The 18,176-nt window shown below is 43.9% G+C and overlaps 2 protein-coding genes across 4 annotated transcripts in view; both read right to left on the bottom strand.

Moving 5' to 3' along the window:
• Positions 1-5,505, bottom strand: part of Zfand4 (zinc finger AN1-type containing 4) — a 63,851-nt gene extending 58,346 nt beyond the window's left edge. For both annotated transcript variants that reach the window (XM_051155151.1, XM_051155150.1), the window contains exon 1: positions 5,389-5,505. The gene's annotated coding sequence lies outside the window, so the exon portion shown is untranslated. The remainder of the gene's footprint in view (positions 1-5,388) is intronic.
• Positions 5,506-7,105: 1,600 nt separating this feature from the next.
• The window catches only part of Washc2c (WASH complex subunit 2C), a 51,023-nt gene continuing 39,952 nt past the window's right edge, over positions 7,106-18,176 (bottom strand). For both annotated transcript variants that reach the window (XM_051155148.1, XM_051155147.1), the window contains exons 23-30: positions 15,322-15,450; positions 15,140-15,220; positions 14,401-14,520; positions 13,471-13,533; positions 12,912-13,124; positions 10,323-10,931; positions 9,239-9,416; positions 7,106-7,421 (exon numbers count right to left, since the gene is read on the bottom strand). In XM_051155148.1, coding sequence (XP_051011105.1) covers positions 7,285-7,421; positions 9,239-9,416; positions 10,323-10,931; positions 12,912-13,124; positions 13,471-13,533; positions 14,401-14,520; positions 15,140-15,220; positions 15,322-15,450 — 1,530 coding nt within the window. In that variant the 3' untranslated portion in view covers positions 7,106-7,284. The remainder of the gene's footprint in view (positions 7,422-9,238; positions 9,417-10,322; positions 10,932-12,911; positions 13,125-13,470; positions 13,534-14,400; positions 14,521-15,139; positions 15,221-15,321; positions 15,451-18,176) is intronic.

Genomic DNA, 18,176 nt, shown 5'->3' with positions numbered 1-18,176 from the left:
ATTGCTAATGCATTCTGCTATCCTCATATAGATTAGTACCTTGCTCATCCATCATCAGAGAAACTTCTCTCTGCAGCAGACAAAACAAATACAGACCCACTGCCAGACACTACGCAGAGTGAGAGACCTTAGAACACTCAGCACTAACTGGATGCCTCCATTAAATCCCTTCCTCAGACCTCAGGGAACCCCATGGAAGAGGAGGGGGAAGAGTGTAAGAGCCAGAGTGGAGGACACCAGGAAAATAAGGCCATCTAATTCAACAGGAGCAAAGTTCATCACATGAACCCACAGAGTCTGAAGCAGCATGCACAGGGCCTGCACCAGGTCCTGTCTATATTATGACTTCCAGTTTAGCGTTTTTGTGGGATTGCTGAGTGTGCAAATCAATTCTCTAATTCTTGTGCCTTCTCTTGGGCTCTTTTCCTTCTGTTGGTTTGCCTTGTCCAACTTCAATGTGATAGTTTTTGTTTTATATTTTACTTTGTTACATTTGTTATGTAACATTATTTTGTTACAAAAAAAAATGAATCAATGAAAATCTAGCCACTAGGGTAACGGTTAAACACTGAACTGTTAATGGCGTGATATTGGGGGTTATCAAGCGCTCCAGGGCAGGCCTCCTGTTCAGTAGCTGACCAGACATATAATGTACTCCACAGGTTGTGTGTGTGTGTGTGTATGTGTGTGTGTGTGTGTGTGTGTGTGTGTGTGTGTGTGTGTGTGCACGCATGCACGCACACTTTTATTTGGTTACCATTTGATGTGTCATTTTTTTCTTTTGGGTGGTAATTTGTTTTGTTTTCTTGTTGTATTAGGTTTTTGTTTGTTTTTTGAGAAAGAACTTAAAAGTGGATGGTGGGGGAAGGACCTGGAAGGACTTGGGGGAGGGGAAGAATATGATTAAATTATATAAATTGAAGTTTTGTTTAAATAATATTCTAGACACAAGTCACATGTAAGATATAGGGTTAGCAAATATTTTCTCTCACTCTGTAAGCTGGCCTTTGACTTCTTGATAATAGCTTTTCATATTGAATTCTCAACTAAATAAAGCTCAATTTGGCTATTTGTTGTTGTCAGAGTTAGAAACCTTGACCTAACCAAAGGCATTAAATGTACACACATTTCCCAGTTTTAAGTTATTTTTAGGGTTAGTGATCATTCTGAATAGGGACCCAACTTTATTCTTTAACATAGAGATAATCATTTCCAGAATCCTTTGTGGGAAAGACTATGTTAATCCCACTGAACTGTCATAGACGTCTTTGTTTGTTTGTTTTTGGTTTTTGGATTTTTTGAGACAGGGTCTTTCTGTGTTAGCCTTGGCTGTCCTGGACTTACTTTGTAGACCAGGCTGGCCTTGAATTCACAGTGATCTACCTGCGTCTGCCTCCCAAGTGCTGGGATTAAAGGTGTGTGCCACCACTGCCTGGCTCTTATTTATTTTTGAGGCAGTGTCTCATTATATAGTCTAAACTAGCCTCATACTTATGATCCTCCTGCCTCAAGTCTCCCCGGTGCTGGGATAAGTGTGTGCTAAGATGACAGCCTAGAAATATATTTAAAGGTGCACTTGTTTTAAAGACTGTGTTTGGCTAATAAATATCACTGTAAAGCATGGCCTAGGCAGCTGTACTCCTGACACTCCAAACACACTTCATTAACAGATACACCAATAGCCCCTCTCTCGAGTCTTTCAGTACTCATAAAGCATACCATGATGCATCCATTCATTCAAGCCAGAAATTTAGGAGCTCTCACAAACACCATGACAGCTTCAAGTAACCAATCCTGACAATGTACCTTACATCTTTCTGTCCACCAACCTCTCCCTTCACTGACTAAGACTTAACTCAGGGTTTCATTGGCTTTCAACAGAGCACTCTCACGGACTGACTAGCTATAATCTTTGATTCCTATGCTTCACTACACTAGCCAGCTACTGGGCTTGTTATTTAATTTTGGGGAAAAAATTCTAAAAAATGCTTAAGGGTATTATTTATCACATTATTTAGTAGTTACTTCCTACTGCCTATGTTTAAGAATGGGTACTATAAATTACTATAGTGAGACCTCAGTAGCAAGGGAAATGAACCTATACTAAAGACATGAATTTTCCCCCTTATAAATAAGGAGACTTTTTTTAAGGGCAATTTTAAATCTACAACAAAACCATGCAGAGATGATGAGTCTCCACATCCATTTGCCTTTCCTGCCGTGTTGGCATAATGCTATTCTGGACTGTACAGTTTACCCTTGTTCATTCAAAAGCTGATTTCTTTACCCCACTATCTGGATCAATCCCAACACTGCACTGTGATGTTTATTCTAAGTATCTCCTGTCTCAAGTCTGTGTAAACATGTCACCATTCGATCTCTGTGTTGCCAATAAAAACCAACTAGCCAATGCTAAGCAATAACAGAGAAATAAGGTGGGACACCCTGGTCCAGTGAGAGGAGGAGAAAGAGGAAGAGGACGGATGCATGTGGAGAGGACCAGGAAACACTAGGAGAAATGAGCTGGACTTAGGATGTGGGTAAAAATCAAGTATAAAGTGGGAAATCTGAATGGGAGGAAACTACACTAGCTTGGAGGGTTAGGATGGAGGAATTATTACTCAGCACTGTGCTCTAGGCTAATTAAGTAGATCATAGTCTCTCTGTGTGGTTACTTAGGTATAAAGCTGGTCACAGATTTATTAAAATTATGAATCAGTATTAAATATCAATAATCTTTCAACACTGCCTCTAGCTACCCTACATTCTGCACATACATTATTAACACGAGGAACAGACTCATCATTGTCACCCAAGCCCAAAGTTTACATTAGGGTTCATACATCTTACAGGTGAGGGAAGATAAATAAAAACATGTATTTATCACTTCAGTATCAGAGGAGTTTAATATCCTAAAAATTCGGTGTTGAGACTATTGATCCCATCCACGCCTCAAACTCTTGGCAACTTTTCACCTTTTCAGTGTTTCCATAGCTTTGCCCTTCCCAGAATGTCATGCAATTGGAATCACAAAATAAGCAGCCTTTACAGAGTGGTCTCTCTAAGGAACACACATTTAAGGCTCTTTTGTGCCATTTCATGGATTGATGGCTTAGTTCCTTTAAGTGCTAAATTATATTCCATTGTATTATGCTTTAGTTTCATTTATCCATTCTTCTACTAAGAGATATCTCACATGCTCCACTTTTTGGCAATTATGAAACAAAACTTATATAAGTCATGTTGATATATTTTAACATTTATGCTAGGTTTTATTATAAGAGTATTTTTAGGCTGGAGAGATGGCTCAGAGGTTAAGAGCACTGACTCCTCTTCCAGAGGTCCTGAGTTCAATTCCCAGCAACCACATTGTGGCTCACAACCATCTATAACATGATCTGATGCCCTCTTCTGGCCTGCAGGTGTGCTTGCAGGCAGAACACTGTACACATAATAATAAATAAATAAACCTTTTTTAAAAAGAGTATTTTCAGCTTTTTGTGCATATGTGTATATATTGTGTGCATGTATATATGCACATATGGAGACCAACAGTCAACATCAGATGGCTTCCTATATCATTTCGTGTGTGTGTGTGTGTGTGTGTAGCCTCTGCCTCTGGGATTAAAGGCGTGCACCACCACACCGGGCCCTACACCTTATGTTTTTAAAGCATCCCTGATCATGATGCTCATTGGCTCAGCTTGACTATGCTACTAGTACTGTTGGTCACAGTGGCAAGAGCGCATGGCCGTGCACAGTGACATTACTTATTCTTACAGCAGCCATAGTGAAAGTGAAGCTTGGTGATAGAGTACTATACTAGCAATATTAGGTCCTGGGCTCAATCAGCAGTGTCACAAAAACAAACAAACAAAAACAGTATTATAGGCAGCATGCAGTTTTAAAAAATGCACTTGTCATGTTATACTGAAGAGTGTACTACAGACACACAGTGTCTGCTTCTTCAAGGCAAACAGTAACCCTACAAAAAAACAAAAATCAGGGTGGAGATAGAAGTCACATGTTAGGAATGTCGAGATGAACATCGCAGAAGGCACAGACGGCCTAGGAGAAGAATTTAGAGGCAGAGGATATAAGGAGCATCTCCTTCACAATGCTTTTTATACCTGGTCCCTGAAATAATAAACAATCTGGGGAAAAGTAGAAGATCACAGATCTGCAGGTCTTAAATCTGAAATGAGACTAGATGACATGCCTATGAGTAAAAGAAAACTAACATTGTACTGAGTACATCATCAGTGGTTTTGGAACTTCCAAAATAAGTTTGGACCCAGTCAGTGGGATAAATTTCAATATACAAGAAGGACCACGGGTGGTAACCATAACCAAAAAGAGTTGTGTATATCAAAACTATACTACTAAGCAAACAATGTCCATGCAGAAGGCCATGCAGTCTGGCTAAACCAGAGTAGAATACTACAGCGGCGAGTGGAAGCTCAAGTGGGCAAAAGCCCTAGCCGGTACTAAAACTAAGTCCACTGAGAAGGGTTCAAACCTCTTCAGATTGGCGCGTGACCCGCATGAAGAATGAGCAGTGGAAAACCGGTGGATAATGAAAACTCATACTGATGCTAAATGATACAAGTACATAAAACGATGCTAAAATTGATAAATTGTCTTAAAAACTGGGAGAAAAAAAATCTCCAATATTTCTTTCATCTTTTGAAAACTTCTAAAACCGCCACCACAAAAGCGGCAATTAAGTGCACTCAGTAAGTTCAGTACCTTGGACTTTTCTTCTCGACCACAGAAACTTAGCCGCACGTTGAGTTAGCTTTTACACTTTTCGCCCAACATAAATATTCCCACAATAAGATGCAGCCTTTTAAAATGCTAGTACAGACGGGCGTGGTGGCGCACGCCTCTAATCCCAGCACTCGGGAGGCAGAGGCAGGCAGATCGCTGTGAGTTCGAGGCTAGCCTGGTCTACAAAGCGAGTCCAGGACAGCCAAGGCTACACAGAGAAACCCTGTCTCGAAAAACCAAATAAATAAATAAATAAAAATAAAAATAATAATAAAATGCTAGTACATTCACAGAGGTGTGAAAATCGACCTACAGAATGGAATCACACTCTAGCCTGCGACTAATGCACAAGTGCGGATGCGCTACCCTGGGGCAGGACCACGCCCCGCAGGAACCACACTCAGACCCAAAATAGGGTCCGCAGCACCCGGAACCACAGGTGCGACCAGTCTGTGCCCAGGGCGACGGCGGTCCGGGTCCCGTGAGTCCCTAGGCAGAGAAGCGCGGAGGGTGTGACTAGGCTGCAGCCCAGGCGGACGCACCTCTTCCGCCTGCCCGGCCGCGAAGGTGCAGCGGGCCCCTCAGCCGCCTGCCCGCCCGCGCCCCGCCCCGCCGCACCCTTCACCAGCTCGCCCTCCGGTGGTCGCGTCCGCCCGCTAGCTCGCTCGCCTGCCCTCAGGCCTATAGGGGTGCGCGCGCCCGCGACGACAGCCGACGCTGCAGCGAAGCTCCGGCCCCGCCCTTTGTGACACCGCTCACCAATCGGCGGTCAGCGCTGCCGGAGCCCTCCAATCAGCCCGCGAGAGGCGGGGCCTAGCCTTCCGAGGCTGGCGGTTGCTCGGATGCCGGGGTCGCTCGCGGGTTCAGGAAGGGTTGTCGGTTATAAGAAGCCCGGATGTTGACCCTTTATTACTGCCCGCAGGAGCCTTCTAGGGCAAGGCAGGAGGTCGAGACAGGTCACAGTTTCCGGGAAGAGTCGGCGCCAGGCTGGAGCGCCTTGGCTAGGACAATTTTAAGGTTCTCTGGGGGTGGGAGGGTCCCTAGTATTTGCTGTCCACTGGTGGCCTTTCCAGAGCCTGAGACACTTAAAGGGCGTCCAGGCTAGCCTGACTTAAATACACCACCTTTTTGTGCTCCACTCTCCCCTAATATTGCTGACTCAATTGTGTATCACGTGTAAAATGGGGACATTCTTATGCCTTGCTTATAAGGGTTGTGACTTTGGGTATGCCTCTTGCACTGAGTAACTAATGAAGGCTTATAGGTCAAACAGGTGGCACTCTGGGCCCGAAATCCCAGCATCTTTTTGCTATACAGCAAGCTGGTAAACTGGGATACAAACTAATTGGCTTTAAGACAACACATGCCTTGCACCTAGCCTGGGCCCCTACTACTTCATTCCCTTCTCAGGGGTTCAACTAAGTGTTTTACTAGGGGGATTGCAAAAGAGGACAATGAAACCTCTAATGGTCAACTTGTGAAGGAACTCTGGCCCTCATCAGTCTTCTCCCACCCTCGCAATATCCTCTGAGACTTCACCCACTAGTCTCCACAGTTTCTACCACCCGGCACTGAGGTGGAAGGTACCGTGAGGCCCTGGGCTTTTTTGTCAGCCTCTTGCGCTTAAATTCAGCCCATGATTTGGGCTTATAATTTCAAACTCCTTGGAGGACAGAGTCATGATGGGAAATTAGTATAGTGCCTGTGCTGTATCATCAACTGTCATCACCCACCCACTTTAAGGGGCAGACAGGCAAAAGTTTGAGCATAACCAAACCATCGCATTTCTTTCAACTACTCAACTCTGGCATCGTATATCCTGAATCCAGCCAAAGATAATGTGACAAGGGATGGATGGCTGTGTAAGACTTTACAATATCACAACAGCAGAGGACCACAGTTCTCTTTAGAAAACTGGAGAGGGAGCCGGGCGTGGTGGCACGTGCCTTTAATCCCAGCACTCAGGAGACAGAGGCAGGCAGATCGCTATGAGTTCGAGGCCAGCCTGGTCAGGACAGGCAAGGCTACACAGAGAAACCCTGTCTCAAAAAACCAAAGAAAGAGAAAAAAGAAAGAAAACTGGAGAGGAACTGCTGGAATTCAGTGGAAACCTCATGAGTTAAGAACCATAAATGTATAGTCTTTTACCTCCGTTCTTTCACCTGCCTAGACCAGCACTGCACTCAGAGCCCCACACAGAACAAGGACTCAGGTCTTCTGACAGTTGCTGTCTCTGCATTCCCTGACCACACATGAAAGCCACAAAGAGATTTCTTCCATTAGCACGCTCTTCTACACAGTCTAAGTAAAAACAAACCACTGTGAGGCATTTTTTTATTTGTAATTTTAAGCATAATTAAAATCAGTGCAAAAAAATATGAGCTACACTGGGTAAAAGTTGAACTAGTTTGAGTATTTACTTCTGTAATCCAGTGAAGACAGTATGTGAAGGAGATAGCATCAATAACTGAAAGACAGACTGGGCGGTGAACTGTGAATACCCAGCATGCGCTATTAGCTTCCAAACGCATTCAGGGGGTCATCAAAAATGTTGGACACTTTGTGCTCAGATCTTAGTTCAGATGCCGCCTCTGCAGATTGGCTTTTGGGTTTAGATGGTTTAGCTTGGAGGCCAGAGGAGAAAATATCATCTTTAAAAAGAAAAAAAAAGGAAGTTGTTAAGGACAGGAAAGAAAGTGGGAATTTGAGACACACTCACACAAACTGCCAAAGGCCCAATTTGGTAACACACTAGAGTCCCAATATGGAAGGCAATCCGCTTAAATTCTGATCCTGGCTCAGCTGGTGGCACCAAGTTTTATAATGATACATGAACATCAGGTTCTTGCTGAGTGTAAGTTCCTCAGCTACAAAAGTATATGTGCTTGTGAAGTCAGAAACAGGAGGGCAGGCTGGCTCTAATTCAGCTTAGGGCCTCACTACCTAAAAGCCACACTGATTTCTATTCTCTTTTCACTCTGGACTTTAAGGACAGTGAAAATATGCAAAGAAAAATCCACTACAGAAGTACTTAGAATAGTGGCACATCTCAGTGGTAAGAATGAAGTCTGACTGCATTCATGTCAGCCCTTCAGATTCAAGTTTATCTTGACTGTGCTGACCCAGCAATGTTATTGCTAGGATTCTACCACACGTGTACTAAAGACAGGTGTAATAAGTTGTAAGAACTAGGGAGTTACCTACAACAGAACTTGAAACAATCTAGACTGTCATAAGCAAATAGCTAAGACAAAGCAGTATTACAAAAACACTGAAATCAAACGAGATTTCCATGTACACACATGAAAAAATATTTAAAATATAACTGTAAGCAGGCGTGGTAACACAAACCTTTAATCCCAGCACTCGGGAGGCAGAGGCAGGCTGATTGCTGTGAGTTTTGAGGCTAGCCTGGTCTACAAAGCAAGTCTAGGACAGGCAAGGCTACACAGAAAAACCTTGTCTTGAAAAGCAAAAAAAAAAAAAAAGAGTAAAACAGGTAAACCTGTTCTTACTTGTTTCCTATTATTACTATGTAAATGCACAGCAATGTCTTAAAGGATGTACAACAAACTGGTTAGCTTTAAAGCTTTTGTTCCTCCACTTACAAAACTACCTAAGTTGAATGACTGCTGCCATAAGCATGTATTATAATTTGGTAATGAAAGACTGTCATATATGCCTGCGACCCCAGCACCAGGAGGACTAAGATCAGGAGAGTTCACAGTTAGCCAGGGCTACAGCAAGAGCATGTGTAAGAAACTGAAAAAACAAAACAGTGAACCCCAAGCAACCCACGTCTTTTCTACACTGTATGCAGTAAGACACAGGAGAACAGAGCACAAGGCCTGCCAGTGAGACCAACTCAGTATGGCTGGCAACACAAGGTTTCCTAGTTAGTCTCAAGGGACAGAGGGACAGAGAGGATGTGTGTGGTTTTGGCTTCAGTCTGGTCTGCTGCACAGGCTCTATCAGAAGCCCAGCATTTCCAGCAATCTACATTTGCCTTGCTTGTTAGCTGAGAGCCAAACTCTCAGTGTGGTTGCAGCGTGTTCACAAATACAAAGGAGTCCAGAGTCTCACTTGTGTGACTCCACTGCACAGTTCAGTCTCTCCACCAGCTTCATGGCCTGCTGACAGCATGTGGAAGAAGTTTCCAATGGACTCTCCTTTCAAAAATATCAGTGTTGTCAGATGATGGCAGGTGAGCACTGAGATTAAAGTTAAGCTCTACTTTCAGGTCAAATGCTGGGCACCTTCTTAAACCTTGATACTCAGCATCAGGCTGCCTCACAAAAATAACTAGTCCATCCACTTATTGCATCCTTAGGACTAACCAGGATTCCACAGCAAAGCAAAGCAAACCACTAGGGGACAAAGTCCAGGAAAGGGCCCGCATGAACAACAGCCAGTGAACAGGGCCACTCTCTAAGGGCACTCGCAAAAGGGACCAGAAACCAGGACTCACCTGTGTCATCATCAAACATAGACTTGGCTTCCACTTTCTTCTTGGGCTTTTCTTTGGGTTTTACAGTTAAGTCAGCAAAGATATCAATATTATCATCAAATAAGTTGGGTTCCAATGTTCTCTCCTTCTCTCTTTTTTTTGGAAAAGGTTTAATTGCTTCTGTAGCAAATATATCATCCTGGTCGAGGCCAAAAACAATTTTTTTTTGTAAATACAAGCATTTTGAAAACAAAAAATAGTTGAATAATTTCTAGAAGTGCAGTGTCAAGCCCAGACCTCGCAAGGGCTGGAAGACACGACTCCAGGTCTCTGCATCATTGTCTTCATCATCTTTCCAGTCACAACTCAAGTGGCAGTGCTGCAGTGAGGCCTCTGAGGGTGGACTGGAAACCAACGTCCCACTGCCACTGGCCACTCTCCCAAGAGTGCCATCTAACTGCCTGCTGCTTTGTTTGGCTCTCACTCCCCTCCTTGCAATGTCAGAGAACAGAACATGTCCTAGATCTCCTGCTAGCCCTGGGGCTACTATGCTCACTAAACATTTGAACAACTGCCACGAAAGCCTTAGTGTCAGAACTCTGCTAAAAAAAGAGTCCCAACCAGAACCAGGGCTTAAACACACAAGCTGCACTGATAGAGTTCATGCATGTCACAGAATGACATGCCAAGCAAAGCTGGCAGCAGAACCATCCTAAAAATATTTTCAAATAGCAAATGAAAATAATATGTGCACACACACATAATATTGCACTATACAATACTATACTATAAAAGTCAAGACCCAGAATTTATGCTGTGGCTCAGCATTTGCCTAACATGTACAGGGTTTTAGGCTTTATCCTCAGGACTACGCTAGCATTTTTTAGATAATTCAAGGCTTATAACAAAGATTAAAGGCAACAAGAACCACCCCCGGGTGAAACAAACCACTTCAAGTAATTTCAGGGTTATTAAGAGATCTAATTATGGTAAATAAGCAAGTAGATGGCAGACCTGCACAAAACACACAGCATAATCTATAGTTCAAGAAAATGGCCAATCAGCTATTTTCCTTAAAGGCTCTAACATGAAATATTTTTGTTACCTCAAAAATGTCTTGCGTTTTTGACATGATGTCCTGATGGCTGTCAGATTTCAACTCACTCTTTTTGCCTTTCTGATCTGCAAACAGATCATCCTCATCTTCAAGGAGGGGGAAAGGGTTTCTTTTCTTTGTTGGTCTTGGCCTGACAGACTGGAAGAGATCATCGGCACTGCTGGCCTCACTGAGATCAGGAAACACAAGGCTCTTCTCCGTACGCCCTCCTGACAGGTGGGCTGCGGTCTCTACTGCCAGGACTGTGGTGCCCTCCATGGACTGTGGTCCTACACTCTTGGAAAAGATGTCCCCAGAATCAAACAGGTCTGGCTCGATTCCAGTCTGAGGTGGAGACGTCACAAAGAAGCTGCTGTCCACCGCGGACAACACAGGACCGCGTTCCCATGGTGGAGCAGCTGGGGCCATGGCTTTCTCAGAGCTGATCTCTCCACTGGCCATCATGGGCTGCAGAGGAGGTTGATGGCCATTTGGTAAGATGGAACTACTGGCCAACTGTGCGACACTCAGGTCCTCACCCTCACTGGACTCCTGGGCAGCCAACCGCCTAGCAGCACGAGTCTGTGGTCTACGCTTTCCTCTCACTTTAACACGACTCTGCAATGGCAAACAAACATACACACCATGATCAGATGGAAAAATAGTTGAGGTGAACATAGCAAAGACTCAGTACTTCAAAATACTGTAAAGCTATTTGGCTTACTTCAATTAGGATATCACCTAAGGCAGTGGCTCTCAACCTTCCTAATGCTGTGACCCTTTAATACAGTTGTTCATGTTTGGTGACCCCAGCCATAATTATTTCATTGTTCCTGTTATGAATCATAACGTAAATATCTACTATGCAGGGTATCTGATATGTGACCCTGAAGGGCCTCACAAAGCACAGGTTGAGAAACTCTGACCTAAGGGAAAGAAAAGGTTGTTTTGTGGTTTCTAGAAAGGAGTTAGCCAGTTCTTACCACTCCAGGGCTTAATCTTTCTTACCCATTTAGTATTCTCTTTTCTAAGGTGTTTTTCTTTTTCAAAATACATTTTAGTTTAGTTATGTGTATTGGTGTTCTGCCTGTATATATGCCTGCATGCCATGTGTGTGCCATGCCTGAGGAGGCATCAATCTCCTGGCACTGACAACTGTGAGCAGCTGTGGGTGGTGGCAATTGAAGCCAGGTCCGCTGAAACAGCAGACAGTGCTCTTCACCACTTGAGCCACCTCCCACTCCTGTTTTCTAATTTTGTGAGGATAGTTGCCTATAAAAAGCTTCAATGTTGCTCAAACCCCAAAAAGTGGGTATGCTGGTATTCTGTGACTCAAAATATATGCCATAACCCCAGCACCTCCTCAGCCTTCATTCAAAGTCAGCCATCTTATCAACAAAAACAAAAACTCAGAGAATTTCTGACACCAGCTTTAGCAGGATCTAGAGCAAGGAAATATGAAACAACAAAGAGAAGAGCTGGGCAGTGGTGGTGCACACCTTTAATCCCAGCACTCGGGAGGCAGAAGCAGGCAGATCTCTGAGTTCAAGGCCAGCCTGGTTTATGGAGTGAGTTCCAGGACAGCCAAGCCTATACAGAGAAACTCTGTCTTGAAAAAAACAAAACAAAACAAAACAAAAAAGGAGGCAACTGATGGTGTTTAACAGACACCAATCCAAGAATTAGACATTGTATGTAAACCGTAGGTAGAATACGAAAGCCTTTGATACAGCCTCAGAACAGGGATCTCTTAATAACTATAATTTAATATTTCTGATATTTTCTAAAATATAAAAGCATGTTTTTTGGACTAAATACTTAACTATGTCTGCTTGCTTCAGAGAAATGTGATTTTAGGAGGCTTTTGAGTGCTAAAGATGGGAACCTGAGCTGAGGGCAGGCATAACCCAGACACATTACTTGTAATACATGAACTTGCCAGAGAATAAATTAAAGATAGTCTTTTTTTAAAAACCCACAATATTGGGAAGTGGCTAACTTAAGCTTGAAAACTAACAAAAATAAGAGTAGTTTTTCTTTTTATAGTACAGAAAACACTAAAAGTTAATTATCATTCAGGGACATGCATCACTCTGGGTCCTGTGGCCTACTTGGATACCTGTTAAAACTTCAGAGAGAAGGAGACTAGATAGAAAAAACTTCCAAGAGTTCATTCACAGTCCATAGGACACTCTTTGCAACAGCAGGAACTGCTTAGGAGCCCAGAGAAGGGGGCTCAAGTCACAGGAAGCAGGGAAAACCAAAGAAGCGAGGTTTGCGTAGTGCTCTCTGGGAGAAGCACCAGGGCCAGTGGGCAGCAACAGTACATAGCACGTGATTAGGGATGGAGGGCCTAGTGGGGCTGCAGTTCAGCCTGCAAGTATTTGATGATGAGTGGAAACACCAGAACAGAAGTGGGATGGAAAAGCAGAAGCACAAATAAGAAATCTGAGTGAGGTCAAAGGGAGGAAGGGCTAAGGAAAGATGAGATGTGTCCTTCAGTGGAGTAAAGCTGGGCTACACCAACTGTGCTGACTGGTCTAGAAAGAAGCAGCCCGGTCGATCTGGTTAAAAGAAAAACAGAGACAATTGGATCACCTTGTTTGCACTGTGTAAGGTGTCTGCCTGCGCTGGAAGATCGAAACCCACACCAGCCTCCTCACTCCCGGGCAGAGTGGGCACACTTTCCTGAATGTGGCTCCTTCCCGGTTCAGATGAAGGAAAAGCTAATTCACAAGAAACAGGCTTTATTCCTGGTGTCTGCAGAGCCACTGTAGGCAGCAAGGCTGCTGGGTTAATTGCTAAATTTGCCTAAAAAAGAAAAATGGAACTCAGTACTTGTTCTTAAACACAGCAGCAGATTACCATTTCTGTGACATACGACATCTGTGTTGCACACAGTGCAGCGTACAAGAGAATAGAAATGTAGGGAAATCCCCTGATCCAGGCTCAGTGGGGCACACAGTCGTGCCCATCACTGGGATCAAAAAACATTAAAGAGCAGCGCATAAGAAGCAACAACCAGGCAAGGATGGAGGCTAGGGTGCTGGCAGGGGAGAGGAGAGAGAGTGCGTGGTAGCAGCTGAAAAAACTGAAAATCCACAATTTTATAGGTGCCTCAGGCAGGCAATGAAGACTCCAGATCCAATATAATTACTTGTATTTTCCCGATCCGACTGGATGGCTCTCTGCTTTTAAATGGAGGGAGAGCTGAAGAATCCTGTGTGAAATTAAATTCAGTTAAAAATCCATTGAGGAAACAAGAAACAAACTGTTTCGAGTTACACTCATATCTGTAAGTAAATCTGTGATGGAGCAAAGCTGTCCCTGCCCCGGAGCCTCACAGCATTTCACTCGCTGCCACGGCTTCCTGCTGCCTCCCTGCATGAGGAGGGAAGGCTGCCCTAAGTCAGAAGCATGGAGGAAAGGGGACCCTGATGATGAGTAAGATTAGAGCTGTAGTTTTGTCAGACACGCCATGATGAGTTACCCAACACGGCAAATAAAGCACATGTGCTCTCCCATGACCTGACGCATGAGTTCTAAACACACAAACATCTGGATTCCAGACAGTTAGGAGCTATGCTAACAAAGTGCCTCATTTTCCAAGCACAGGCATGGGCGCCTCAGTGGGATCCCCAAAGACAATCAGTATTGGTCTGGCTTCCTCTGTGGAGACGCTCTCAGTCTTAGTGACAGGACTCCTAGAAGGAAGATCACATACCAACCATCTTGCAGCAGTGACACTGAGGAGGAACCAAGAAATCAGATGTCATTTGTATTAGAATTCTACTCCAAGGAAGCCCAGAGGGAGGAATGGCTGCACTAGTAGAACAGCCCTTTAGCCCATCTTAACATCAAGTTGGAAACTGAATTTGAAATTTGGTCTAAACAGTAACAATTAAATACAGAATCTCAGGTTTCTTGTGTGGAGAAAAGTGGGACAAAAGAACACAGTGAAAGGGGAGGTGCTGGCTGTCATTTCCTCCTTAACTAAGAGTTCTGAGTAACCCCAAATCTGTGCACTGGAACCGCCTGTCTGGGGACGCAGATAAGAGCTGGAACCCTCAAGGCCATCAGTCCTAACCTGTGCTGCTTCTGCTTTCCATATGCTTTTTTCTTTGCTACCTTGAGTAGATTCAGGAGGTTTCTGATTCTTTAAAGAAACAGAGTGGTCTTTTTTCAGTGTTCCCTTTTTTTCTGGTACCTTCAAAAGAAAAAAAAAGTTTATCATGCATCTTTAAAGTTTTAAATAATAATGAAAAAAGGAACTCAGCCTCTGGGTCCAAAATTCCATCGTAAAATGAGGGTTAACCAACTCATAGGTAGCATTTCAGAAATAGCATCCTGAACACTGTGCTTTCTCTATGGCTGGGATACAGCTCAGTGACAGAGGATGCCCTGGCAAGTACAAGCTCTTGAGGAGAAAAAGAATGTGACTTACATAGGAGTCCCTTCTGCAATAAAGAGGAAAAAATTATACAAAACCTAGTATAGCAGGGGAAAACGCACACAGGCTACAAGTCAATGCTTAAAGATCTGCATCTAAAAGGCACAAAAAATGCAGTCCACATTAATTGCAAGGATAACCTCTTTAAACTCTTTAAAATAAACTCCTTAAAAATCAACACGTTTCTACAACAATCAGAGCATCTGGATCCGTCGGTGTTAGGAACTGAGAGGAGCTGATCCTACATATACTGCTCCACGTGTCATCTGTTAATTCGTTTACTACTAAGCCTTACAATTCTCCGGCAGTGTTCTCTCATCTATAACTGCATATTAGTTTCCTTTATTCCCCAAGCCTGAGAATAAAGAGCTGGTACCACAGGCTTAGTCTTGGCCGAGCTGAAAAGATCATCATCTTCATCATCACCGAAGAGGCTCCCACCACTTGGCACTGACAGCTGCAAGAGATTACACTCAGATTACAAATCCAAAAGTAAAGCAACACACAGCTAGGTGACCCACACAATCTCTAACATGGTGGGGATCGGTGGGAACTAACCCTGGTCTTTTTGGTGCCAGCAAAAAGGTCAACATCTGGGTCATTGTCCTTCTGCAGCTTGTGGCTGAAAAGCAGCTCCTCATCCTGGAAGACTCCCGTGCTCTTAGGGCGGCCATTGGTTTTGAGACCCTGGGCAAAAGACAAGATCAAAACAGACACAACAAAGACGCCCCTGGTGAACGTCTGGCCACAGCCTACGTGCCGATCAGCAGGAGAGGGGCACAAGAGGATAATATACAGCTACCAAAACAGTGGGTGTAAACAAATTGAAAATGGTGGTGAATAAATCTGTAAATACAGACAACATTTATAATCTTTCAGCCTTCATGCAGTACCTGAACTTTTCATTATCTCCACCCCACCCCCTCCACCAAAAAAGAACTCAGTCTGCATGCATTGGCTCCATAAGGACTGAAGGGGAAGCCAAACTATACTGAGTCTCTATTTCATTTAGGAGGAAAATGTAGAAATTACTATCAACAATTTCTGTGGCTTGGTAAAAAGAGAAGGAGGGCAGGAGAGACGGCTCAGTGGGTAAACTGTCTGTTACACAAACATGAGGACCCGAGTCCTGCCGTCCACGTAACACACCTGGGCATGGCAGCACACACCGACAGCCCCAGCACTACAGGCGGGACACGAGTCCTGCTGTCCACGTAACACACCTGGGCATGGCAGCACACACCGCCAGCCCCAGCACTACAGGTGGGACACAAGTCCTGCTGTCCACGTAACACACCTGGGCATGGCAGCACACACCGACAGCCCAGCACTAGAGGTAAGACCTGAGTCCTGCCATCCACGTAACACACCTGGGAATGGATGGCAGCACACACTGATAGCCCCAGCACTACAGGTGGGACCTACAACAGTCAGTGAGCTCCAGGTTTAGTGAGACACTGACTCAAAAAATAGTGAAGAAAGCAATAGTGACAGCTGAAAATCCCAGCCTCCACACACATTCACAGAAGCATGGATTTCTACTTGCGCACACACAACCATATACAAAAAAGAGCACTGCAACCAACAGGCTTACAACCTATGTTTTTTTTTTTTTAATTTGTTAAGATAAGTCATTGATTTCTTTCGGCATATTCAGTTGTGAAACCATCACAATCTAAAGATCTATACTTGTATCTCACTCACCCCTCAAAGAGAGCCAATCAATCAAGGGTCATGTACTTTACTGCCCACCCTCTCTGCTCAGCCCCAGGCTGGCCTCAAGCTCATAGTGATCCACCCGGCCTCTGCCTCCAGCGTGCTGGGATTAAAGGTGTACACCATCCTGCCTGGCTATTAATGAGCTTTCTCTCCACACTTGAGTAGTGTACACACAAGCACTCGTGTGGGAAGAAGCCAAGCCAAGGTCCTCAGTCACGCTACCTTCTTCAAGACAGGTCTCTCACTGAAGCCTGAGCCACAGTTGGCAAGACAGACTGGCCAGCATGTGAAGGGGACAGTCGGCTCTCTCCTCCCACTTCCACAGAACAAGGCCACTATTTTCATCAGTGAAATACATAGGAATGTTTGTCTTTCTAGTCTGGGTGAGTTCACTCAGTATGCTACTGTCCAGTTCCATCCATTTTATTTAAACTTTATGCTTTTATTTTGGTTCCAACTGAATGACATTCCATTGTATATATGTATATTTTCATTATTCAGTCATGAGTTGAAAGACATTTAGGTTGTTTTCACTTTTTTTTAAGCTATTGTGAATAGAGCAGCAATGATCATGGCTAAGTAAGTGTCTGTGGAACAGGAAGTCAAGTCACTGGACATATTCCAAGGATCTGTGTAACTGAATCATATGATAGATCAAAGCTTGTTGTTGTTGTTGTTTTTATTGTTGTTTTGTGTTTGTTTTGAGACAGGGTTTCTCTGTATAGCCTTGGTGGGCCTGGACTCACTTTGTAGACCAGACTGGCCTCAAACTCACAGAGATTCATCTGCCTCTGCCTCCTCAAATGCTGAGATTACAGGCATGCACCACCATACTCGACTCTACTTTTAATTTTTTGAAAATTCTCCACACTCATTTCCAGAGTAGCTGTACCAATCTGCAGTCCCACCAGCAGTGATGAGGGTTCCATTGCCCCATTTAGGCTCTAGCACTTGTTGTCCGTTGTTTTCTTGATCTTAGCCATTCTGGCTGAGGTAAGATGAAATCTCGAAAGTAATGAGGGAAATACAGAGGGAGAGTGAGGAATGAAGAAGAATAAATAATGCTAAAGATGTTTGGAAAAGCCATAGGGAAACTCTATAAGGTTACTTAAAAACACCTATTTGTGTGTGTGTATACATGTATATATGTATGTATAATTTAAATGGAGTTATACACATGGGGTGAAAAATGTTCCCCACAAGAACCATAAACTATCTAACAAAAACCCCAGTTCCAAATGTTGCAGGGTATTTGATCCCATTGTGAACCCTAAGATTGTGGACTGGAAAAGCCTGTTTCTTGTGTGGTCAGCCCTAGCACACACCTTTAACCCAAGGGCTGAATAACGTTAACTATACATCAAGAGGTGGAGCAAGCAGCTTGTTGAAAGAGAGTGAACATAAGTAAACAGAGAGGAGGAACACTGAGTTAGAGGGTTTTCGAGACAACATGGAAGAGAAAGGTCTTTTTCTTTCCGTGACATCAGCTGAAGGTCAGCTGGGTGCTCTCTCTGCCTCTCTGAACTAACAGGTTTCTACCCCAGCATCTGGCTCCTGAATCTTTACTGGTAAAATAGAATGTTTGGGATTTTGTTTTTAAAATGGCATCCAAATATAAGAAACTTCCCTTCCCATTGGGGGGTGGAGTCCAAGAGACACCCCCAAACAACATAGGTTGTTGCCACTGTCCTTGA

This window comes from Acomys russatus, chromosome 13 (genome assembly GCF_903995435.1).
Source record: "Acomys russatus chromosome 13, mAcoRus1.1, whole genome shotgun sequence".
NCBI lineage: Eukaryota > Metazoa > Chordata > Mammalia > Rodentia > Muridae > Acomys > Acomys russatus.
This window is presented reverse-complemented; position numbering and strand designations above follow the sequence as displayed.